The sequence below is a fragment of the Galleria mellonella genome, unplaced genomic scaffold, assembly GCF_026898425.1.
Source record: "Galleria mellonella isolate WM207_F2 unplaced genomic scaffold, CSIRO_AGI_GalMel_v1 utg78, whole genome shotgun sequence".
Classification (NCBI taxonomy): domain Eukaryota; kingdom Metazoa; phylum Arthropoda; class Insecta; order Lepidoptera; family Pyralidae; genus Galleria; species Galleria mellonella.
This window is the reverse complement of record NW_026442151.1, coordinates 4,516,830-4,544,012: the sequence shown is the minus strand read 5'-3', so window position 1 is coordinate 4,544,012 and position 27,183 is coordinate 4,516,830. Positions and strand designations below refer to the sequence as shown.

General features: G+C 34.5%; 1 protein-coding gene across 7 annotated transcripts in view; it reads right to left on the bottom strand.

The window, feature by feature from the left end:
- Positions 1-27,183, bottom strand: part of LOC113517236 (inositol hexakisphosphate and diphosphoinositol-pentakisphosphate kinase) — a 29,318-nt gene continuing 2,135 nt past the window's right edge. For 3 of the 7 annotated variants that reach the window (XM_031912381.2, XM_031912382.2, XM_031912380.2), the window contains exons 3-28: positions 26,856-26,996; positions 26,625-26,715; positions 25,965-26,119; positions 25,574-25,661; positions 24,731-24,935; positions 23,677-23,958; positions 23,045-23,233; positions 22,219-22,385; positions 20,227-20,367; positions 19,348-19,579; positions 18,439-18,647; positions 17,572-17,798; positions 17,018-17,154; positions 16,202-16,316; positions 15,496-15,623; positions 14,136-14,250; positions 13,500-13,580; positions 13,063-13,145; positions 12,329-12,413; positions 11,463-11,541; positions 8,840-9,067; positions 8,463-8,669; positions 7,898-8,033; positions 5,533-5,648; positions 2,651-2,754; positions 2-1,835 (exon numbers count right to left, since the gene is read on the bottom strand). In XM_031912381.2, the coding sequence (XP_031768241.2) occupies positions 1,227-1,835; positions 2,651-2,754; positions 5,533-5,648; positions 7,898-8,033; positions 8,463-8,669; positions 8,840-9,067; positions 11,463-11,541; positions 12,329-12,413; positions 13,063-13,145; positions 13,500-13,580; positions 14,136-14,250; positions 15,496-15,623; positions 16,202-16,316; positions 17,018-17,154; positions 17,572-17,798; positions 18,439-18,647; positions 19,348-19,579; positions 20,227-20,367; positions 22,219-22,385; positions 23,045-23,233; positions 23,677-23,958; positions 24,731-24,935; positions 25,574-25,661; positions 25,965-26,119; positions 26,625-26,715; positions 26,856-26,996 (4,350 nt within the window). In that variant the 3' untranslated portion in view covers positions 2-1,226. Of the gene's footprint in view, positions 1,836-2,650; positions 2,755-5,532; positions 5,649-7,897; positions 8,034-8,462; positions 8,670-8,839; positions 9,068-11,462; positions 11,542-12,328; positions 12,414-13,062; positions 13,146-13,499; positions 13,581-14,135; positions 14,251-15,495; positions 15,624-16,201; positions 16,317-17,017; positions 17,155-17,571; positions 17,799-18,438; positions 18,648-19,347; positions 19,580-20,226; positions 20,368-22,218; positions 22,386-23,044; positions 23,234-23,676; positions 23,959-24,730; positions 24,936-25,573; positions 25,662-25,964; positions 26,120-26,624; positions 26,716-26,855; positions 26,997-27,183 lie in introns of all 7 variants that reach the window. The other 4 variants (XM_031912385.2, XM_031912386.2, XM_031912383.2 and 1 more) reach the window with 4 other exon arrangements.

The window sequence follows — 27,183 nt, the reverse complement described above, 5'->3', positions numbered from 1 at the left end:
TAGACATCGTAACTTAGGCGTAACATATAATATTAGTATAGAAAATATAAAATATACTCTGTAATTTTGATACATAATTATGAGATGGGTTAGGATAAAACTAATAAATTGTACATATTATATATATATATATATATATATATATATATATATATATATATATATATATATATATATATATATATATATACATTTACATTAAAAACATTTGTTTCCCAACAGTAAATATGAACTGTGCCACTAAAGACAACTTCTGACAAAGGTACAAAGTGCATGATCCATGTGCTACATCATTTTGAAAATTGTATCGACATATCAATCATACATAATCAATCATTATATACTTTTGACTTTCAGACAACATTATCAACGCACATTGAAATAACGTATCGCTTATTTGTTACAAATAAGTCCTTCCTTGTCGTGTATTAATAAGCCAACATCTATCTCTAATTCTCACTTATAACAAAAGTAGTACATCACAGAGATTAAAAATACCTAACTAAGAATGTCAAACGACATCAACCAATCAAGCTTCTTTAAATTGTATGCGTGTATATATATATATATATCTTATGGTCTATATAGTCGAACCATTAAGTATAAACCTTTATAAAATGTAAACAATTACAAAAAAATGTAAAAAGGTTTAAATTACCATTATATGTATATATCAAGAATTAAAATAAGATTGTGCATAATGCTACTGACACATTTGTCTAAGTAGTATACAGTGGTAATTAATATGTAGCAACTACCGACTATGTAATTCGGTAATTTTCAGCGAGTGTGACTCCTGCCAAATTTCAGTGGAACTTTCAACTATGCTTTCAACTTTAAAGCCGATGTCCCCGACATATAGAAGGAATCTTTTATAACTTTCTGGAGATATCAACTTTTCTGAAGACTCGAAACCTACAACGCACCTGAAATTAGACAGAAATCTCTGTTTTTGAAAATCACCCAATAAGCTGTTAATACGTGTTAATAAAAGTTAATTTATGTAAATACATTGCATAACAATATTAAATAATTTCTTGGAAAATTGTAAAATATATACTTAAATGCCATAACAACTAACGTTTTGTAACAACATGAAATTATATAAAAATAATATTCGCATTGGCAACCAGTCCAAATTTACATACAATAATTTATAACAAAATATCTTTGACGTCATCACATTAAAATCGGAATTATTTAGATATTTGTTCTAAATTTAAATATTACGAGTCAGGAATAGTAAATCCTGCTTTCACTGTAATATTCTTAACCTTGGTAATAGTTGGCTTTCCAGGAGACGAATTAGGCAAATTATTAATATTCGACTTACTATCGCTAGATGTGCTTGGTCTTAACAGATCTTCCGTAACTAAAGTTGTAGTAAATCTACTTCCTGAAACGTTTGTCTGTGGATTGTTATTACTTTTTTGTGCACTGCTGTCACTATATCTTCTACTTTCATTATTTAACATATTATTACTACTCTTCTTGTTTTTACTTTTACTAGTGTTTGTTTTATTTTGAGAAGATAATGATTCAAAGTTGTTTATATATTGGGATGCATCGCCTTTTGTGCATTTATTCGTTATATCAGATTCTATATTAAAATTTTTACTGCTCGATGGCATTTCCTTAAAGAAAGTTTCTTTTGTTTGCTGTATATTAAGTCCATAGAAATCTATGGTGGCATTGCTAGTAGACGCTTGACAAAAGTCTGGTTGGAGCATGGTGCCACTAAAGGATTGTGGGCTAAGATCATTTTTTATTAATTTCACTGGAGAACCGCAAGGATCAACCGAAAGTGTTTCTTCGTCATCTTCGCCCTCAGCACTCTGTAAAATTTAGATTAACACTTTTAATTTCCAGGCTCACTATAATGGAGTTTGAAGCCTTTACAGATTTAAGATTTAACTCTCATTTAAAAAAATATGAAGACAAATCGTCACAACAGATACCTACGTTATAAAAATGATTCTTAGAAAACACCCACTAGACAACTCTAGCAAATTGTTACAACATTAGTTAAGAGCGCTGTGAAAATGTGCTGGCCCCATAACCCGATAAAATCGAAGTAATTAAGTAGGTAAACTATTAGTTTAATTAATTAAAGAAAATGACATTACACTGATAACACTAAAAAAAACCTTATATCGTTTTTTTTTTATGAATGAATAGAAAGAAAACCGTTTATGAGAGAAAAGATTTTTAGTGCTCATATTTTGGGTATTAAAAAACTTTCGTATATCCCGCCAAGTTTAATGGACATTCCTGCTAAGTGAGAGTAGTTAGATCAGAACAGCTTCATGGGCAGGTTTTAATGAATTATTCGTACTACGTTTAATGAATGCTTCGTGTTAAGTGAGTTTATTAACTCCCCATATCACAATGTATATGGACGCGTTCCGTTTTGTGGTAATTTATGACTACATTCCATAGTACTACTGATGTATGGGCGAATAAGTGGTACACACACTGATCCCCCGCTACAATGTCCACGTCTCCACTGGTATCTTATCTTGTCATCCACATACGCACTCACAAGGAAGTGCCCCATCACCTTATTTCCAACTTATAATAGTCCGAGTAGTATTCAAAAAATTTATTTGAGATAAGAGCTAAACTTTTCACAATTTTAGTAGGTACATACCAATAAGTCGTGGTCAGTAATGGAGCCGGCGGTCGCCTCGTTGCTATTAAACTCCTGCTCGGAGGTCATCGATACTGGAGTGATGTCACCGCTAATAGATGAACCTGGCAACATTGTTATAAATTTGTTTTACAAAGAAAAAAATATCTTTATTAGTATTATAAATGCGAAGAGGACTTTGTTTGTTTATTACCTCTTAGAGCCTTACCAGCTTAACCAATCACAATGAAATTGGTTTATATAGCGGTCACGGGGACGAAGTCGCTGATAAAATTTAGTTATAATATAGGTAGTTACGTACGGCCCACCTGATGGAAAGTGGTATCCGTCGCCTATAGACATGAGCTTTGCCATTCCTGAGGACTCAGGTGTTATTCCTCTGTACCCAGTGCCATATCCCACCCTTCAAACCGAAACACAGCCATGCAAACACAACTGCTTCACGGTTGAAACACGAATGGGACAGAGGTAAAGAGAGCAGAGAGTCTATCCCAAGCAATCGACTTTTGTGTAAAGTCTCCCTCTGGTAAAATTAACATAGACAATTTTTACTCAGTTTAATAGATGCAGTTGGGGGGAAAGGGATTGTTAGTAATGGAGACTGAGAATCCCATTGCTGACAATATAACCAACCAGGTCGACCTCCTCGCTGTTCTCCCTGGAAACTATCATGGGTAATTCCTGATGAATTCATCATGATGGGCTAACTGACCTGTTTTCATTCTCATCTATTATATATATATTATATATATTCACTGCTGCTCCGCCAGCGTATCACGTTAGCGCAGGCGGGGTTACTATACCTTTTTCACCCATCAAAAAAAAAATAGATGCAGTTCTAATAAACTGAGTGGAGTATAGTAGAGAGGATGGAGTAGAGAAAAATCAATAAATATAGTCAAACAGAAGTTAAAGTAACATTAATTTCATGTCTACTCGATGTAATTTCCTAATTATATCACTTTACTGATTGTTTTCCGATAACGTGAACACAATCATATAATAATTAAAAAAAAAATACAAACAAATTACGGCTTTTTGAAAAATCATTAAATCTCATAATGATAATGTATGCCACATCTTAAAATATAGCACAAAGATCCATATGACAGAATTTATACCTAATAAATCTTATTGGAGAAACAGTTTTTTTCATTCTGTCGAAATCAAGATAATTTTTTTTTCTTATTTGAAATAAAGAGAGCGGAAAAGCCGCGGAATATCCTTCCAGTAAATATATAAAATTGATTCTTCTATCGTGCCTTTTTGTTAGTACATGCAAAGGTATAGACCGCTCGTAAATAGGAATCATATATGTTAATTTATGCGTATACACACGCATTAAAAAATATATTGTTTGATAAATGCGCGCGTGTTTACGTGCGGCCTACTTCGCAAATAGCATTGTTCATAGCGGCTCTGCGTGCATATTATGATTTGAAACATGCGAATTATGAATCGTGAATATGAATAATTAGGCACATCACTATTTGTAGTTCAAATATTTAGTGATGGCAAGTAAACGACATGAAATAGTCTTATTTCAAAAACAGTGGAAAAATTGTGAAAATTTGTGGGTCTTGTTATAATCATAGATTGGATACGTAACCGTTTTTGTGTGAATTTCAAATTATAAACTTTCATTTGTTTCTTTTTCTGTTTATATGGATTTTGGTATTTTACTTATATATTATAGTGTGTAACTCTTATGTGTAAGATATATATATATATATATATATATATATATATATATATATATATATATATATATATATATATATATATATATATATATATAGATATAGTGATATTTGCGACGTATGGTAAAGACTTCAATTTAAAGTGAATTCTTTATAATGTGGGGCTTAAAAGGACTTGTATCCAGAGCCGTAAAACATATTAATAAAAATAAAATAGTCTATGGAAATAGTATAGTGAGTTACTCAATTACCTGTCATTCAATGTTAAATTATAAATGCATACTGATCTCTGAATGCCGAAAGTGTTTTAATTTTTTTTTTCGTTTTATGGAAAATATTTAAATTAATACATGCTTGTATAATTATATAGAAATCCGTTTGTACATTTTCATCAGAAGACTTGCTATGATTTACGAGCGCTTTATTATCGCATGTGTATACTTGCCATTACTAAAAATAACCCGCGTGTTAGTTACTGTACTCGAAATTTATATTTAATTTTATACGATATATTCACTGATACATTTTTTCAATTAATCTGCATACATCGATGTTGTGCATAATACTATACCAATACGTAAATATATACGTTGTACCTGCATAACAAAATTAAGCACTACGCTTTTCAATTCGCATAAATACAATCGAATGGATATTAATAATAAGTTTATGAACCAGGGCTGCCAGATGGTATAATATAATACATAAATTGTAGGTAGTTCGTAAAGTTGTAAACACTTTGTATGAGACTGGCGCTCCGTAAGCACTGGAATGTTTTTGATACTAGCACTAAATAATACTTGTAATTATAAATTGAAGCACAGCTCATCAATCGCGACTCTATTTTTAATACTTAAAAGATCAACTTTAATATTAATTTCGAAAGTTAAATTCGTTAAATTAGTAACTTATTTTCGTTTTCGATTTTTAATTACTAATAGTATCCTGAAAGACATTAATAGGCCATTAAATCACAAATATGCTAAACTATTTTTTTACAGTATTTATGGCTTAGTGATATACATATTAGCTGTCTCTACTGGCGGCTCTGTTACGAACGTTCTGGTCGGAACGATTTTAGTTCGATTAAATCGACACATCGATTGTAATAATGCGAAATGAGAAGTCGCAGTGTATGTGCAGATCAGGACATAGTGACAACGGCGGTGCATGTAGGTATACCTGCTACATTGGAGTGCGGCATGAATGAGTGGAGGCTCGAGTCGAAGGCGCACAACGTCGCCGCCTCGCCGTCCCACTGGGGGAGCTTGCTCGGCACAATTTTACTCCAATTGCTACTGGAATCCACAATTTTGTCCGTTTACCAGTACCCAGGCCCGTGTTGTCATTTCGACACCCCAAAGCGTAAATATGCCTACTGAATTCTGAATAATTTGCTTTCATACGTTTATTTGCTTCAATATAACAAATAATTTATTAGTAAATAATGTTATTAGCTTTCATATGAGAAAGAGCAAGACGATGAATTGCTGTCTTGTTTTATCTTATGTATGCGATAGCTGTATGTATTTATAAGATAGATTTGTTTAATCATGGAGAGGGACGGCAGAATATAATGTCGATTCTATTAAATTACTATTGTTCGACAAACCTATTTTTGTAAGTACACCTACTCGTATTGAAGATAAGTAAACTCTGTATGAAAGCAAAATATGATCAATGGTATAAAATACAAGTGATAAATTGTACAGTGTTTTCTTGCAATGAACTATTATGAATGAAAATTAAAAACAATTATACGTAGCCACAGAATAGCCACCTAAAAATATTCCCATAAAGATTCTGTAGATCTCGTCAAGCTTTTATACAGTTGACAAAATCCATGTTGAATACCAAGTACCTTAATCACTTAAAACAGTGGTTTTATAGCTAAACTATTAGATCTAGCTGTCTATTAACACTATACATGCAAAAGAAGATGTTTCACTTTGGGCTCTACTTAAATCATTATGCAGTATTTTTTTGTGTCTCCAATTTATATATATATATATATATATATATATATATATATATATATATATATATATATATATATATATATATATATATATATATATATATATATTTAATTTTGTAGTAGTTTCTCTGTTTAATTTTAATAAAGCATCTAAGGCACTAAATAAGACTTTCTAAACGAAAACAACACAAACAGGAATATATATTTTGACATTTATATAACGATCTTCAAGTGATTACCGCAATCAACATAAACTAAATTGTAGGTTCACTTGATAAAGATAATACAAATTTGCATATTATGTTAAATTCGAATATGTAGTATATAATAACTGGACTCAAGTTACATATTATCGTGAAACATCTCCTTTTATAAATCTATATTGTAAATGACATTACAAGGATCAGCACAGGTCGGCAGTGTTGCAGCGAACAATCGTTTATATACCACTGAGCAACACGGTCTCACTCGTTTTGTTACATGAATTTCCACCGTATGCTTAGATCGGTAAGGTCCATTTTCAAATGCTAAGAACTTAGTCATTTCACCGCTATCCCGTAGACCTGCGCTGATTCTTAGTCAGTCCGTTAATTGCTTCACTCAGTTACTCCAGTATGAGGTCGATTCGTGAGTCTCAACAAAAACTATAAAACCTCGATAACGTCCTTCGGTGAGGTAACAAAACAACCTATCAAAATCTACGCGAAGCAACAAAAATGTAACGTAGTTAGAATAAAGATGAGCAAAAATTTCGACATATAACTTTGATGAGTATTCCGAATACATGGAGAGATTACTGTAATAAAACAATAAATGCTAAAGTAATAATCTCAAAACAAATTCTCGAATCATAAAGTAGGTGTGTATCTAATTGATATGACTATCTAAGATCCACTGACATTCTCCTGTTATTTGAAATGGAACTATTGAAGAAATTATGTCAGCATGCATGTATATGCAAGTATAAAAGTAACCATTTAATCTATCATTAACAATCACATATTAAGTAAAAAAAAATATAAAGTGCTTGCAAGCACACAAAAAGCCAAGGGCGCGAAGAAAAAACACTTTTTTTCTATTCGGAAGACACATCGAAGTTTCGTGGAAGTCATAACATCTAACATCGATTTATAAATGCCAGTTTTATTCAAATTAGGCCAATTCTTGTCCTGTGAACGTTTAGTTCCTAAAGCTCACGCAAGCGATATAAATATTATCGATAAGAATGGAAATGTCACTTGTGAAATTAATTATTATTTTTGCTTAACATTGTAAATACCAAACTAATAAACGCGGCAATCGGATTAAAAAAATTAAAATTATTTGTGATTGGAATAAGCTATTAATAATGTTTCAATAGCTTGATATTTATGTCAATTACGTGACAATATATATAATACAGCATATAATATACAATAATTTAGTTTTTTCTACTAAAAATATCGCTAATACAAATGCACTATAAATCTAAGGGAACTGGTTAAAATGGGGTGTACTCGAACCTGTCATTCATAAATCGATGCTTCTACGTTATCAAACAAAATTAAACAATTTTTATAGCATCTATACCAGTCCATGGAGTTTTTAAGATTTTCTGAATTGGAAGCATAGTTGGAGTTAGGTGAGGATGGCCCCGCTGATGAGAGACCACTGGGCAGCTCGCCTGATGAGGACATCAATGATGAGGGACCGCTCCAGCCTGCACCTGTTTAAAGAAATAATCATATTAATATTTTTTTTCATCCTTTACCATTTCAATTCAATCATTTATTGCATTTTCATGTTGTAACAATATGAACCCTGGAAGGGCACAGCAATCACATTAATAAATATTGCATATTTCCACTGAACTCTATCAATAATATACTCTTCTTTAACACAAACCATCTTTCTAACGTTTCCTTCTTTTTTTTCTTTAACAGTCTCTTCCCTTTACAACCATCATATATAAGCAACATACTATTTGAAGCGTTGCCCAGACGGCTTTTCACAAGGTTTATTAAAGTTTTCATTCTCTTGCACTGATTTACTGTATTAGCTTTAATGACATTCTGGATATAAAAGAAAATGCAACGTACTGTATTTTTACGTCACATAGAAATAAATGTGAATTAGATACAAAAAGTACACGCACTGTTGGTAGGCGAGGGCGGCTTGTGGTGTGCGGCAGGCGCGGCAGCGGAGGCGGGCGCGGCGGCGGGCGCGGGCGGCGTGCCCAGCACCACCGGCGCCGCCGTCACGCGCTCCAGGAACGCGTCCAGCTGCCGCAGCGACAGCGCGTTGTGCAGCGTCTCCAGCGGACGGATGGCCGGCACGCCGCCGAACCCTTCCAGCGCCGCTACTGCACGCAACCGGCGTATCCATTAAATATCAGTGCTCGTAGTTTACATGAAATGTTCTATCTGCTTTTCCATTGTTGATCAATTAAGTACAACAATAAACAGAATAACGACGATTTAATATTTTTATAGGCGATCTATTTTCTAATAGTAAAAGTAACGTAATACTGACTGTTGGTAGTGGCGGAGGTGGGTATCATAACGCGCAGGTTGGGCGCCGAACTGGATCCGGAGATGACCGCGGTGCTGAAGAGTCCCGCGGCGCCGGATAATTTGCCGCGGCCGCCCAGCCCCAGCATCTTGAGGTAGCTCATCTGGCCGGCGATGCTGTGCCGCTGGCGACGGGCCGCGGCCGCGCCCGCTCCCGCTTCCGCGTCTGCGTCCGCGCCCGCGCCCGCGCCTGCGCCGCGCCACACGCTACAGCCGGCGGCCAGCCGCGGCCACGACCCCCCGCGGGACCCGAACGTGATCGCGGACAGCGGCAGCTCGTTAGTAGAGGACTCGACGCCGTCCACGTTAATAAGGGGCGTTAGTGGCTCGTCGCTCGGGCTCGGGCTCGAGCCCGGCGGCCGGCCGGACGGCGTCACGCTCAATGATGGGCGCGGGGACTGCGCGGGGGAGGGGGACGCGCGGGACACTGGTGCGGTGGTGGTGGTGGTAGTATGAGCGCAGCGGGCGTGAGTGCGGTTACGTGAGGTGGATGCGAACGAGAGACGTTAGAAGACAGGGTGGTGAAGAAAAGAGAGAAAATAAATTAATAAGTAATATAAGAAGAAATATAAATAAATTTATATAAATAAAATTGCACAGTGCAACGAAGCATGCGGCGATATGCGAAAGATTTAAGATTCGCAAATTCGCGATCACATCGAGAGTCCCGTACCCAACGTGGTGTAGTTTGACGAATGTTCGTCGACATGCGGCATAGCTCTCTCTATCGACAATGTACCCCTTTGTTCACATAATAGTATGTGATCAAAGGAGAATATTGCGACTCGATAATTATGCCCGTTGCCACATGCGTTTTGTGTCCGTATATATCTAAATTTAACACTACAATTAGTGTCGACAAAAGTTAGTTAACGCATGCATAGGTACCAAACAATTGTCAAACGTACACACACAGACGCGAGGAGCGAGAATGCAACGCAAACACACACAAGATCGCCGGCCAGAATGAGCTCAACCAACCAGTTGCGGCAGGGCGGCCGACCTCTCTACGAACTCCAAAGGAACACAATTCAAGTAACATAATGGACAAAGTAAGTCAAGAAAACAGTGCACCAAAATCACTCACAAAATAAATCCACATAAAATAGTAAACGGTAACTCGGTACCGGCTGGTGAATAGAGCCGATTTGCAAACATTTTGATCACTTTGGTATGTAAGTATTCATGCTTTGAGCCCCTAAATTCTTAGGTTTGGGAGCATAACAATAAATCAGACGAAGACATTTTCCAAAGTAGCAGCACGTTAAATACATTGATATCTAAGACTATCAATAAATAATTCTCAGTTTAGAGAATAATCCCAAATATTGTGTCGGTTGGATTAAATTAATTAGATATGTGCTATACGTAATAAATTAAATTGAAACGTAGCATACGTATTATCGTAGCTAATATTTCTAAAATGTCTCAGAGTTGAACATTTAGTATCATAAATATAATTATTTTTCATTCAAACGTTTACTCAACGCTCATGAAATTTATTATTACAATAATTAATATTCTGTATTCCTATAAGTTTCACTTAACATTGATCCTGTCTCTATATATACACTTATTAAATGTGAACCCTCTAAAACTATCCAGGAGGAATCCTATAAAACAAACCACCTCACGAACCATGAGATAGTAGATTTCTCTACATTTTAAGTTTATCTGATTATTTCAATCTTAGTAGCATATTACATACTACTATTATAAATGAGAAATTAATTTTTTTTAGTACCTTAAAGACTCATCCAATCGTCATGAAATTTGGTACACACGTAATATTTAAAAAAAATATATATAGTCGTCCTACTTGATCTATGTATTCTGATAATGCGAAGTTGTGAGTAAAAATTAGTTTAGAGTGATTAACATAAAATACAATAAAAAAGGCATCGCGTAATACAGATACAAAATCGTATTGAGCACCTCTTCCTTCTCACAGATCGGTAAATATTTTTTAAACAAATAAAATTATTCACAGTTTCTGTGAGAATGATTAAAACTTTTTTAGACTAAAGAGATTTTAGAATAAAATTGCTTTGAAAATCGAATTATAAAAAATAATTATGAAGATAGTTTAAATGTGGATATAAATCTCTAACTACGTAAGCAGTAATATTGCAAAACTAATGCACAAAAGGCAACAATAGCTAAAATGTTTTAGAGATCTGTAAAATGTATATATACAATTCATAGTTAAATCGTATAAAGCCAAAAAGTCACTCTGACTACATTTTTTGTCCTTCTAAGCAACGACAAACGAATCTATCGGTGGATCGTTTATTTTAACGTACATATGAGAAAGAACAAAACACCGAAGCTAGCCGTCTCGCACATAACATAGAAATATTACGCACGCGGCAACTTTAATGTACGTATCGACAGGTTCGCTTGTTATTTGTCTAGGGGGACTCACCAATCTCCCTAGAGAAGTGATAATGAAAATTATTTATCTAAATGTCACAACACAATGTTACAATCGGGCAGTGTAGAGGGCACACGGGGCCAGGCGGTTAGTGCAGGCGGCCGCAGTGGACCTCAGGCGATCACAGCCGACCGTAGGCGGCGCTACCTACCGCTATGCTGTGCGTGTTGTTCGTACGAACGCGCGCGGGGCGGCGCCTCCACACATTCTTTGGACACGTTCTCTTCGATCTAACGGCGGTACAAAATATTGTGTTTAAAGAATATCTAGAACATATCACATTAGCATTTATTATAATATATATTTGTGATAATAACAGGTGCTCTGCAGTATAGTATGAAAAAGAAGTGGAGATGAGCACGTTATATAGCGAGGTACAAGGATAAAAGGTGGACTCTCCAAATAACAAAATGGCGAGGGCCAGCAGGAAAAAACTGGACAAACATTATTATAGATAAGAAGTGGAAAAAGATGGAGGAGGCTTTTACCCTTGGGGACCAGTAAAGTGGAAAAAAGCTGTAATAATAATATACATATTCTATATTGCGTGTGATTTTTATCAAAGGGAGACATTTCACACAGTCGTCTGCAGGGCTACTTTTTCTCACTCATATTTCCGAGGCAAAACAACAACGCTTAGATAACTAATTTTAATAAAGAGTAATGTGAGTGTAATTGCTATAACATAGAAGCATTTTTTTTAGAATAATTTATATTCTGACGAAAATCAGACCCCATTAATGCTTCCAACTACTAAAGTCACATGTTTTGTAGTTTTGTAACAAAAAAAAAAATCAAATGAATGGTACAGTAGTTTCTGTCACTTTTGAACTGGATTCAGGAAGCAAATCACTTGATGGCAGAAATACTAGATGGGACATAGGTATAAATATAAGAGAGAGAGAACCATATATATGATTTCTTATGATGTCTTCCTCTAATAATTTGTATTTGAGTTTATCAAAGTATGTCATTCCAGTTACTGTGTTCAGTGATACAAGTAAAAAAAGTGTTAACCTGATGGTCGTCCCCGGCCCGCAGTTCGTTCAGCCGCGCCGCCAGCGAGGACGCCTCGTGCCCGCTCACCGTGTAGTGCAGGTTGCTGTCGCATTTATTAATTCGTTCACGCAAACATAATGCATTCAATATACAAATACACTGAGTTAAAAATAAAATATTGCAGCGAATAATTAGTGACGAACAACAGGTTTAACGTCTGGTCAATGTGAAAAATCTGAATTAAATCAAGATAAAGGCATATTAAAAATTAAGAGAAAAAAAAATCATTGATTTGCTTATTAATAAACGTTCAACACACACTTGGCCTTTTATATTTTGAAACAAATCCGATCTAACAGGCTCTTAGTTCTCAGAGCAACAAATACAGGTGGTCTACCATGAAATGAAATTCCGAATTTTCGGGCTCAATTTCGTGTTTTTGTTCCTACCGATATCAACCCAGTAAATGGAACTTAACATTTCGTTCATCATAAATCCTATCCTAATAGTTCAGGGGAACGATATTTTAACATTTTTAATAATTTTAAACGGCATGTATTATGTAATTTTAACATCAAATTTCTGTTTCGTTCGTCCCCGAAATTTCGGAAAATATTTCATGGTAGGCCCTCAGATTTTAACATCCCATGTTGGAGTTATTTGCGTATTGATTCAATAGGAACGTTATGCAATATCCATAGAGATTTTCATATATACAGTCAACAGTCACAACTTTTCATATTGGAACTTACCAAATCGGAATGGGGTCCGACGCTCTCATTTTCGATTTAGACGATTTTCTTGGCGAAAATGTACTGTCCAATTCATCTCCGTCCTGTAATAGAAAACAATCACAGATATCAATGTGTATCATGGCAGTGATTTAGCGTTGAATTATGTAGATAAATACTAACTACTACAAAAAGAATATGGCGTGAATTTACAGGGTACACAGGAATAAAACCTGAGTCCTCAGGAATGGCAACGCATGGGGGTATCATGGGCGAAACAGTATATTCTATTATGTCCATGGTACTACTCATGTCTATAGGCGACGGTTACCACTTTCTATCAGGTGGGCCATCAACTTGTTTGCCATTCTAAGTCGTATAAAAATAAAAAGGAATCTTTAAAACAGATGAAAGAACTAATGTTTTATCAAATATGTTAGTAAATAATTTTCGCTCACCGGTTGCAGGGTCTCCTGACTGGCCATCTGATCGTCCTCACTTTCTTCTTCAATACATTTCACTTCATCTGATGAACTTTGCTATTCGACAAAATATAATAAACTCATAATTTTAAATCGAATAAACTTTATTACTAACAAGATTAAAGTTTTGTAATGAATGTTATTCTGATATGAAAGATTCATTTAATGTGGAGTTTTGTCTATGTTATATGAAAAGATAGAGTCCTATCCATAGTTTGATGTATTAGTGATAACACCTTTATCACCTTTCGATGCATTACAATTTTATTTTTAAAACTTATCATCATCATCATCATCATTTTAGCCATTTAAAACTTATTTTCATTTATTATTATTTTTCTACTTTCGGTTGACGTCAAAACAATTGTCGGAAATGGCAAAATACTATAAGTTCGTTAATTTTCCGTTATATATGAATATAAACATCCCTCCGTTTTTCAATTACATTAATTAAACTCTATCTCAATATAAAACATATTAAGATTGAGGAAAGATGTATAAGTTACAATTAATTAAACGTGCAACAAATTCTACAAATAAAGAGCTTTTTTCCTCTCACTTACACACACACACATTCATACTGCATGAGGAGGAGAAAGTATGAGAAATTACCGAGTTGTTGGCGGTGGAGTGGTTCCGGCTGTGCGGGCGAAAGCCCGGTCCGGGCGGTAAATTCTTTTGCACGCAACAGTTCACGCCGGGGCTAAAGTGCAACTCCACATGGAACCTGCATCACATACAAACAACGCATTATTACAGGACACGGCACCCCAGTCGAGATGGATTCCCAAATAAATCGTAATAATGATAGACATTATTATATTATTTATTTTAGTAGTAAAATACTGATAGATATTGATGTTTTATTTAGTAATTATGAAAATATTATTTTACTAATAAAATTGTAACTAAGCGGATGTCTGTACAAAGGAAATATTTAAGGAAAATTGTTATCAGGTGTCTTAATATCAAATAGATGCCAAAACAATAATTTTTAGAAATTTTGTCTGTCTATATGTTTGTTCCGGCATCATGTAAAAACTATTGCACTTAAAATCTGGTGTATATTGCATCTTAATACGCCATCTAGTAGTTGTCATTGGTTTTCCTACTTCTGAAATCTACGAGTATGCAGCAGAGGGCAAATATGTCGTTATTAATAAACATAATTTTTATCATATTTTAAAATGGAGAAGAATAAGTATCTTCTAATATATTACAAAAATAATATTATTATATTATATTTAAACAACTTAAATTTAAGGAAGACCATAAACACGATCTAGAAGAACTAATTAACATCTTTTAAATAGCAAAAGCATTATTTCAAACATTCGTATTCTGCACATATACATAATACTAGCGGCCCGATACGTGCTTCGCTACGTATAAAGTGAAATAATAAAAAACAAAATAACATCGATATCGCTGACAACTTGCTTTAATCGAAGCACGTCCAAAATGAAATGACCACATAAATGACATAACAACATGCTTGTACTGTCAACACTGAAAAAAGTTTCAATTTGACAGCACAATCCCCACCATAAAAAAAGTTTGCATTTGACACAAAAATTCCCATTAACAAAATGATCCGCCATTTATTGAATTCATTTTGTTACAAAAAATTGTGATAAATAAAGAACCGCTCGACCGATTTTGTGCAAACTTCACATAAACCATCTACTAAATAGTCCGAACAAAGCCTAAACATTTGGTTTGGATAAGTGAGCCCGTTCTGGAGTTATAAAATTACAACGAAAAATATAACAGATATATATATCTATTATAACAATTTATACGGTACATTTTAAAAGTATAATAATGACTATCGATTATCACAGTGTTTTCATTGTCATAAATACCCTTTTTATGTCCATGACTGTTTGACAAATGAAAAAAAGGACACTTGATAATGATTTAACATAAAATAATTTGACTAATAAATGCAATAAACAGATAAAATACTAGCCTTTCTTCGGAGCAAGGATCCTTAGTGGGATCTTCATACAACATAACTACTATCTGAGACATGTAGTTGAGTTCGGAAACCATAGACACGTATTCCATCGCACGTCGCCACTGCTCATCTTTTAACACCTGAAAATAAAAAAAAATATATATTACACCTACTCGGAATATGAATTATTTACTAAGATGTCTATGATAACAGAATTCAAAACAGCCTGTCTACCATAAAAAGTGCCTAAAATTAGGCACACAAACTTGATCATCATGAAATTATGCTGTCAATATGGGATAATTTTAGTCACTCACATAATTATTATTGCATAGTTTTTAGACTGATGTTTGGTAAATTGTGATTGCTAAAATTTTAAACTTGGCATACCAAGTTTAAAATTTAAATAATAAATAAATACCAACTGTATATTTTATAATTACCATAGTAATTATAAAATTATGGTATAGTTGGGATTACTAGATATTGGTCTTTAGAAAAACAAAAAAACGTTTAAATAATCTTCTATCAATTAATATAAGACTAATATAGGAGTGAACCCAATCCATTATAAAATAACTATCAAAATTGATTCAGAATTGACGAAGATATTATGTTATAGGCACACAAAAAGAAAGAAAAAAAAAATATTCAATTTGAGAATGTCATTTAAAGTCTCTTCTCATTATTGTTAGGTACCGCTAACATGTATACTTACATCGAGCAGGCCGCCGTACCGCAGTACAGTGAGCAGCGAGTGCACGTGGCTCTCGCTGGTAAAGTACAAGCGCGTGCGCACGTGCCGGCCCGGGCTCGACACGCCGTGACTGTACCTGCACAAGTACAACAGTACAATTATAAACACTACTTTTGATCTTTACCTTTCCTTTAATAACAGAATTGCTATATACCATGAGTTTTTTTATATCACAAAGATGGCAAAGAGACATACAGCCCGTCTGATGGTAAACATTAACTATAACCTATGGACGACTGCAAAATTAGGGGTGTCACAAGCGCGTTGTCGACCCCGAAGAAACCTTAACATACCTGTTCGTATAATGAGTTCATATACTTATAGGACACATACACATGAATCCTATATGTCAGTATGAGATAGCGAACTCGTAAAATATGGTACAAGAATAGGTATCCTAAGATATCCTGTCAATTTAGGGTATAACCTATCCATGTACCAAAATTTTATTCAAATATTTTTTGCGCGATAGAGTACATACATCTTCACATACTTTTGCATTTATAATAGTAATAGAACTAACCATATCACAAGACATCACTCGCGTGAATCAGGTCAAATAATGCCTTATGTGTTAATTTAAAACATGGCCTTGTTTGTGTAATAAATTTCATTAAAATTCATACAATCGCAATTAGATAACAAATCACAAACATTTTTACATATTTTCACATTTATAAATCAATTTATGACTACATTTATTTCAGCCTATTTTACGTAAACTGCTATGGCAATAAGTTATGACAAAAAACTAATACATATTGCAATTTAAATTACCTCGGATTAAGCCTGTTAACAGTCTCTTCGCCAGATTCTTCTATGTTCCTTTGCAAGTCTGCTCTAATCTTTTTTAGTAACGGAGTGCAAATACCTTGACCTATTGTCAGCTTTTCTTGCATCGTCAGTCCATATTCCTGTGTAAAATAAATACAATGGATGTGCAACCAAAAATAAACTATAACATCATTGTAGTCGTAAATATTAAGTAAACAATAAGCAACTAAATATCGATACACACATAGAGTTCATTATTGCATACAGTAATTCCAATAACACTTCTTGCTTTCTTTTTATAAATAGAACATAATTATTATTACCAATATTTATATTTTTTTTACGTTTCGTGAACACATGGATACGTTCTTAGAAATTTATGAGCTGTAGCAAAAATTAAAATTATTTTGTACAATTTATAATTTTTTTTATAACATAGGAGACAAAGGAGCATTTAGCTCACCTGATGGTAAGTGACTACCACCCATGAGCACCCGTACACCAGAGGCATTGCAGGTATACTAAAATTAAATTGGTCAATATGTATGAATCCTTACTTGCGGTATTACGATGTCGGCCAAGTATTTAGCGTACATATACAACTCCTCAGCGAGATCAAACTGCAGTGTGTGCTGGTTGTGCTGCAGGTCGTACTTGATGCAGTCGTATATGTCCGGGATTTTCGATATGTCGTACGTTTTGTTCTTCGTGCAGAAGTCTTTCTCTATCTTGCCCCATCTACGGCCCATTAGCTCCCATGTCTCGCCATGATAGAGTATCGTATCTGAAAATACATTATATTATTTATAAGCAATCTAAAATCAAGTTATTTGCAAGAAAATTCAAGAATAACAAAAATACGTAATAAATACGGTCATTTACTCTTTCTGTGTTTACTTGTAAGAGATTGCCACTTGAGAATCTTTTCGGTGATTGGACTATATTATTTATATAAGTTCATCCCTTTATCAGACTTAAGCACACAGCAAAATTTCGAACATAGAACCATTTTTGAGGCATCATTAAACGCTCTCTTGTGAATTTGCCACAATGGACCATGGAATCATTTGTCATCTGTATAGATCATCCTTGATTGGTATCACGTATAATAAAAGCGTATGCGAAGGCGTGGGGGATGGCGATTTTTAGTAATGCGGACTACAAGTTCCATGCTAGCAATACACCTTGACAGGTCGACCTCCACGTGATCCCTCTGAAAACTATCTTGCTGAATCCTGGTGCATTCATCACGATGGGTTAGTTAACCTGTCTTTTCATTTTCACCTATCGCCCCTCACTGGTGGCCCGCCAGCGTAAACCGTTAGCGCAGGCGGGGTGACCATTTCATTGCCATTCATTAAAAAAAAGCGCATACGGGGTTGTAATTTTCATCTCATAAAAAGAAGCAGGCGGCGAGCGCGTACCCTTGGTCTTGGGGTCGTCCCTCTTGGCGAGCACGATGCGCACGAGCTGCTGTATGAGCGCGTGCACGTGCGCGCAGCACCGCGCGGGGTTGGCGACGAGCTGCAGCGCGGCGGCGATGCTGGCCGACTGGCACGGGTTGATGCGCGCGCGGTCCTCCTCCGTGAACTCGCGCTCCACCTGCATCGCCTCGTGCAGCCGCGCCTTCGCCCTGCCGACCACGGTCACAGTTCACCGACCGGCTCCAGCTCGGGGAGGCACTTGCATACCACACCAATATGCCACTAACTTTAATTCATGTGAACTTACAAGACACCCTTTTAATTATTTTCGATCCGTTCATTATTTAAATATCAAAGAGATTTTTTTGTGCAACTTAGAATGGCAAACAAGCTGACGGCCCACCTGATGGATAGTGGTAACTGTCGCCTATAGACATGAGCAGTACCATGGACTACTACAGAGTATACTGTTTCGCCCATGCTATTCCCCATGCGTTGTAATTCCTGAGGACTCAGATGTTATTCCTCTGTAACCTGTAAATTCACTGCCATATCCCACCTTTCAAACGGAAATACAGCCATATAAATACAATTGCTTTACGGTAGAAACACGAATGGGACAGAGGTGCTCGAGCAAACAACTTTTGTACAGTCTCCCTCTGATACCTAAATATCTTGATAAACTCATATTTATACGAGTAATATTAACAAAATAAAATGACCCCAAAGATCCATCTATTTCAAATTTAATCAAATTTTTGAGACTCTCATAAAATGATGTCCTGTAAATGTTATAAAACAACTCTTTTCTAAAACAACAGTATTACATAGCCTCCTATTGCCACGCTAACCAGACAATTTAATGATACAATTCTCAAAGTTTGCCATTATTACATCATCTATACTTACATATTTTGCACTTTTGATGAGTCACAGTCATTATCGAGTAATCCATTTGTATTGGCGGACTTGACCATTTGCACTAAGATTGGCGTTAACTCGCCCTCGAGAGCGAGGAGTCCTTTCGCAAAGGCGGCTGCGGTCATTTGGACACGGCCCTCGTCTGACGCATAGATCTTCAGATCATGGCGGAACGTCGAATGCAATCGTAGTAAGCCGAGACCCTGAGTGCCGCCCTCGCCTGTAATATATTATATAAAAACATTACATATCTATATATTCTAAAATCACAAATTACACCCATATTAGTAATATAATATCCAACTATGCTACATTGATTTAAAAAAAAATGCATATTTATGCACAAATTAATTCAATTTCATCGTAAATTAATAAATCGCCAACAACTATATACATTATGTCGAAATGGAAATAAAATATGTTTCTCATGCAAAATCATTAATCATATTAATCTATTAATCAAGTCATTAGTTTAACTATTTGGTTCTTAGAACATACAATACAAAAAGCATTATTTCTTGGCGTACACAGCAATTATTTGCTTCACCACGTATCTGTTACCTAATACCATTTAACGAGCAATGTTATATGATAAAATTAGTTTTCCAAAACAGCTCTAACCATTTCAATGGAATATGATGGTAAATAATTTTTAGGAATGTAAAATTATTCTGCACTAATTTGTAAGTGAGACCCTTAATATAAGCTTTGGCACAATACGTAAGTAATTAAAAGCACTTCTTGCCCTAGAAACTATGGTAAGAGCTTCGCTACACGATAATCACCGAAATTCTTCAGAATAGATAGCTCGGCATACCGCAATAACGATACGAAGTAGAGTTAATGTTGATGAATAGTATGAGAGACCTGGTATGTGCCGTCCCTGCCCGCCCGGGTACATACAGCGGAACATACGGCCCAGCTCTTCTGCCTGTATGCGGCCGGCCGGCGTCAACTCGCCGCCCCACTTCAGGATCAGCACCAGCGACGGCTCGCCTGCGCATCCTACTGCGGGGCATACATATGCAACATAACGCAACATTACCTCCCACATACTTCAATATACAACCTATAAATAGCTTTTATGTAACTTAATTATCTATACTCATAAAAAAGCTTATAGCTCATACAACAAATCTGCTGTTAACTTTATATTTTTAGCTACTTTAGTTTTTTTATGAAATTGGCAAGTCGATACCTACTTGATGAAAAGTAGCAACACTCACCAAGAATACTATCATGAGCCTTATAGAATAAATACACTATGACACTTATCTACCTAATCCGTAGCGTTATTGAGCACTAAGGCGTTATGCCTCTGTACGCTGTAACTACACTGTAAATATGAGCCATTAAATAAGAAAAACAGCCAGTTTTAAGTAGCGTACAACCACAGCTACATGACGGCAACTGGCACAGACATAATGAGAATGGGGCAGATATACCCATGACTTTTATAAAATATCTCCAACTGGAATAATTTTAAACATAATACTTATATTTTGACAATTACTAAATATTTTTATATTTTGTTCCAAAATATGAATACGGATATTCTTATATAGATACAGTATAAGGCAAATTACTTGAATAAAATTATAAACAATGCCTAAGCAGTAAATACTTTTATAAGTAAAATTGTTATAAAAAGAGTTATTTGCCGGTATCTATAATTCTGTGATGGGGAATTAAGCTTGGATAAATCGATTTATATTAAATACAAGCAGACACACTCTCACTAGCTTTGCATTAACATGCACTGATTTCCTTTTTAAATAAAAAAAAATCACGAAACATACTCATAATTTATCAACTGAAATAATTAGGTAAATTGCAACCAAATGCATGATTTAGCATTCCATTATTTTAGGACGATCTAGTATATTGATACTACAAGCTGTTCAATAGCTAATGTACCAATATCATTTTATAATAAATTACACTACAAAAAATGCTTGCGAGTAATTCTAGTTTGCACTTTCAATTGTTGCGTAACACAATACATAATATTATTTCAAATCTTCAAAACAAAAACAATAACTCTAAATGGAATTTTGTGGAATATTCAAAAAGTGGTAAAAGGCATAGACAAGTGGCAAAAAATTCCAATTTTGAATATGTAGATTAGCGCGCGCATAAAAAAGCAATAAAACAGCGTGTTTTATGTCAAATTAAAAACTTATTTAACTTTACTAACATTCAAGCGGAAGCGTATGTAAATGAATGGTATCGTTTGTCATTTGTCTACAGGTAACATACAGTTCCATAAAACTAGAGCCGGAAATAGCTTAAAAATTAAACCTACTACTGTACATTACGACAATAAAGTAAAAAAAATATATAAGAGTAATAAAAATATATAGATAGGTAAGATTCTTAGCATTTAAAACGACAGCATTATGTAGAGGTTTTTAATTCCTATTCTAATAAACATTATGGGCATTTTCATTCAAACCTATATTTTTTATACTATGTAAAAATAATGTTTGTTTGTTTGTTTATTGTAGCCGAGCCTTATTGGCATTAAATTAACCAATCAGAGCCCAACTTTAAAAACATAATAATAGATTCTGCCTCAGCATTAATAATCGGCGAAACAAAAATTATTTTGTAGCAGTAATCAGTGATATTAAATTCATTAATATTTCTAGAAAACACTGACATACAGTGTAATGCAAACTTTTAACCATTCCATTATGTTCTGCAGTGGCTTACGATGCCACACCACTGTGTATCAATTGCTTCGGACATTATAAATATGATCATTATTTGTACTATTAACATGAGAGTTAATTTAAAAACGAAGTATCGCGCAGTCGTAATGTACAGTAGTATTAAACATGACAGCACTCAGCAGACCGTGTTCCGAGGTTGCGGACGCGGTTGCGGTTGCGGGTGTGTGAGCGTGTGCGTGTGCGGGGGCGTGTGCGGGAGCGGTACCGTCGTCAGAGCTGGAACCACGCGGCCGGCCTCGCGGCTGGTACTTCATCTGCACCTTGCGGTTGATGCCCGAGAAGTGCCCGTACCTACACATCCGACATGCAATATCAAGACGCATTGAAAATAAAACCTTATTTACTCTGGATAATTAGCTTCAATATTCAAAGAACACAAAAGTGGACAGCCATAAAGGACACACTTTACGATTCATTTGGAAAAGATTATAGATTCGCGTCGTTTGTTTAATTGGCAAAAAACATATTCAACAAAATTTACCAGTATGAGTCAATTCAACTTTTAATCATCATATTGATGATGTTAATAGCTGATGAAATTTTAAGTAAGTTGCGAGTTTTGGTTGAGAGCTGGCAACTCAGGTGCATTATGTTTTCCCTCTTTTTCATTTAAATCAAGTTTCATTAAAAAACTTGCAGGTCTTACCAACGAAATATTAAAGTTATTATCATTACTATCATATCAGCCTTTAACAATCCTCTGCTGGACATACGCCTCCCCCTTGGGAGGATTTTGCCAGTAGTCGCCACGCTTGGCAGGCGGATTGGCAACTGCAGTTAATTTTAAAATACAATGCAAATCCTATTACGACTGTCATACAGAGAGGACTTTAACCTCTCTTGTGATAATACAGATCTCTAACACCTGTAATTTAATTTGTACGAAATAAGATATTTTTTCAATGAATTATCAACTATTTATATTATTGTTAATTTTAAAATAATGTTACATTTCTAAAACACTTTTCAGCTGTTCGAGTTTGCCCTGTTTCTCTTCTATTTCAGGATCGGCGTGTCGCGTATGTATGTCGGCGAGCAAAGCCCGTGCGATGTCCAATATCTCTTGGAGTTGTTTTGGCTTCTTTAACTTCACATGGCCCCGCTTGTAACCATCATACTTTTCGAATATTTCAAAGAACCTGTTGACAATGAAAGAAATCTATTATAATTAGAATAAAGTGCATGTGACACAATCAATATAAAAATACCAACCAATTTAACAATACACAAAGCAAAAGATAAAACAGTTGTATGATTATGTTCTCTATCATATTATATCAACCATAATCATTTTATAAAAACTGGCAGTCGACATGCAAAATTAAATATAATAACCTTATTAGACTACGAGTTACTATGCTGGCCAGGATGTCTTAATATAAGATTTAAATTATTATTCACATGTATATTATAATATGACTTAGCACCAATCAAAAGTTTTTTTTTATGTTGAAATCATTAAATTAATTTTATGTTTTTAACGTTTCAATTTTCGGAACTGATAATGTGTATTTACCTATAAATAATATAGTTCTTATAGCAGAAATTATGTTTAGAATTAAGTGGTATCTTGATATCTTACCTTGGATGGCGGACTTCAACCTTCATTTTCTGTTTGGGGGTACGGTCCCCATGTCTAATGACAGCTACAACACATCGCAGCTCCATCATTTTACCAAATGTGGTGGGCACTATAGGCGGATCGTCGAGCTGGAAAGGCACTGACCACGGGATATGCAATGTTGGTGCTAGCTCCCGTAGGATCATGTTACCCAGTATCTTAGCGCAATCATCATAATACTTGTTTGAATTTTTTACAAATGAAAATCCATTCACATCACAAACAAATGACTTGCCATTTGCTCTGAAATAAAAAATAAAATGGCGCAATAAAGAAACAGGTATGTAAGTACTATTCACCTATTAAAGGCGTTAAGACCCAATTGTGTATTAAAAATATTTATAAAAAACGCGAAAGTTTAAAATGAACTAATATTATTTTTATAAAAACTAAATGTATCCAGTAACTGAAATAACTAAAAATTTTATTCCTTTATTTATGTAGGTTGGAAAACTGTTAAAATCTCATAGATTGTAACTAATTAAATGCATACATTAAAAAATTACAAACTTCCATTTACAATGTATAACGAGATTTTTATTTTTATACAACTTAGAATGGCAAACAAGCTGACGGCCCACCTGATGGAAAGTGGTAACCGTCGTCTATAGACATGAGCAGTAAGTACCATGGCCATAACAGAGTATACTGTTTCGTCCATGATACCCCCCATGCGTTGCCATTCCTGAGGACTCAGGTGTTATTCCTCTGTACCCAGTAAATTCACGCTATATCCCACTTTTCAAACCGAAACAGCCATGCAAACACAACTGCTTCACGGTTGAAACATGAATTGGACAGAGGTACCCAAGCAATCGACTTTTGTACAAAGTCTCCCTTTGGTAAATTTATGAACGTACTATTTGTCGTTTGCGACAATTGTACCGATTTCATAAAATTTCTCATTATATTCTCATAGATATTGTATTTGTAAGTTAAAAAATGAATATAAGTTTTAAAAACAAAAATAATATTACATTAACAATGTTAGTAGAATAATAACTTGAGTGATTACCTCAAGAGATCAAATCCGCAGACAGTCTGTTTAAAGGCTAGGCACACTTTTCTAGATATGAGTTTCTCCTGGTTGGATAGTATAACAGGATATCGAATCTCCTTGCCCTCGGAGTCACGTTCCACTTTACCATCGAGCGCGGGACTCTTGCGTGCCTCCGCGTGGGCGTAATCTGGCCCCACTGTGTATACTTTCACATCAGTACCTACAGAGCACAACAATTAATACTGTTAAAAAAAGTTAATACAGTTTGTATGGTACTATATCTAAAGTTACTAAAACACCATTAGTTTGACAATCTTAGCGGGGTAGTGGTTCAACACACCGTTTAACTTCCCAATACTTATGGGTTCGATTCCGCACAATACAACTATGCACTCATACTTATTAAATTATGAATTTTTATCCGCGACTTTATCCGCGTGACCAGGATATGTTTACTGACCGGGATAAAAAAGCCTATATCCTTTTCCATCCCATATAGTATATCTATTCCAAATTTGAAAGTGATTGGTTAAACTGTTAAGGCGCTAGTAGGTCACAAACAAAGAAACTTACTTTGACATAATATTAGTAAGGATTAATATTACTAGTTTAATCTAGGCTAATATATAATCATTATTTAGACTAAGCGCGGAAAACAGAGTCTTTCTCACATTCACATTACTAGTTTAATCCCAACAGGTTTTACTGATGACATTATCTTTACTATAGTAAAGATTAGATTAAGATGAAAATAAGATCCGAAAAATTCTGATTTCTGAAACAACAAACATTTTCTTTGTTGCTGATTAAAATGTACCTTCTGGATCGCGTTTTTATAAAATACATACATACGCTTACCATCTGTAGGCATAAAATCTTCATAGATAAAGGAACCAGTTTTCCTTACTCGAGATTCCGGAGAATAAATACTACTTCGACTTCCAATCTGAAATGACAAGTGTAAATTAAAAACATATTAAAACTATTCAACAAGAAAAAATTTGTATGAGCTTTTTTTATTACCCTAGCGAAAAGATCGCTATTTGTACTTTTATGTATATATTTAAATCTGTACATTATGGTACTGCCTTTCACTTAAATTGACTATATGTCATTGTGTATTTTTATGTTTTAGTGTAATAAAGAGTTAAATAAATAAATATATTTATGAATATATTTATAATTATGTCAATATATAGTTGTGATTGTTGACGACATATAATTATTATTTTAAATCTGTGTCAAATACCTTTCTAAATAATCGCTGACTGCCACCACCTGCAGAAGTAGGGTAATATATGTAGATATTATGATCCTCTGCTGATACTGGTTTCTCTACAAAAGGCTTGTTGAACACTACACCATTTACTTCTACATGGTCCTCAGATTCAACCAACTCATGATCTAAAAAAACCATAGACAATATTAGCATTCATGTTAAGCCATAAGAATCTTGTAAAAATTCTATTTCTGCCATTCAAAGGATAATAATAAAGTTTAAAGTAAAACTATAAACTTAAATATCAAAATTAAGAGTTCTTTACAATTAAAAAGTGGGATATATCTAATTTTTTTTTAATAAAATCCACTTCAGAAACTGCTTAAAAATATAGTTTAATTATAGCAGATAGAGTTCTGTAAATTATAGTCATTTATCACAAGGTAAACAATTGATTGGTGGCTTTCTGTAAATATATTAAACATGGTAAACATGATTACTTAGTAGTATTATTTATTAGAAAATAAATTTCAAACATATGAACAATATTTAGACTGCCTATAAGGATAATTATTATAATTATATAACTTAGATAAGAACAATAATGAATCCCACACATATAGATATATTTACTTGAGATAATGAACAAATAATTATATAACATTATCTATATAATTCAAACAAACTTACGTTTTGGATCTGGTGAATCCCTATCTAAAACAGCATACCTGGGTATTTCAATTCCTTCACTTTCCAATATAGCATACACTTTTCTTCGATCCTGTAACAATAATTGAATATATCTCTAAAACTTCTACATAAAAACACCGAGACCAATACACTGAAGAAATACTGTTATTTTATAAGTAATCCTCTTCACTTTGATAAATCTAATTAGAAACACACACAAATACCACATACCTGTATATCATACTGCATATGAAGATTGTTTATAATGTATGGCTTCCTTAGTTTCTCATATTGAATAGCTTTATCTAAGGGGAAGCCTTTTGAATGAAATGAAATCAGACAGTCACATATTGGCCACTCCTCCACAGGTTTCTAGAAATAAAAACAAATTTATTAGTCAGTATATTCAACTTAACTCAGTGTATTGTAGCATGATGCAGGTGAACTAAAATCATGGAAAACGATTATAAAAATATAAATTATGGATTCAACAAAACATTTAAATATTAGTGTCAGGTATAATAAACATATCTGATTTAATTTTGGCTACAAAAATCTA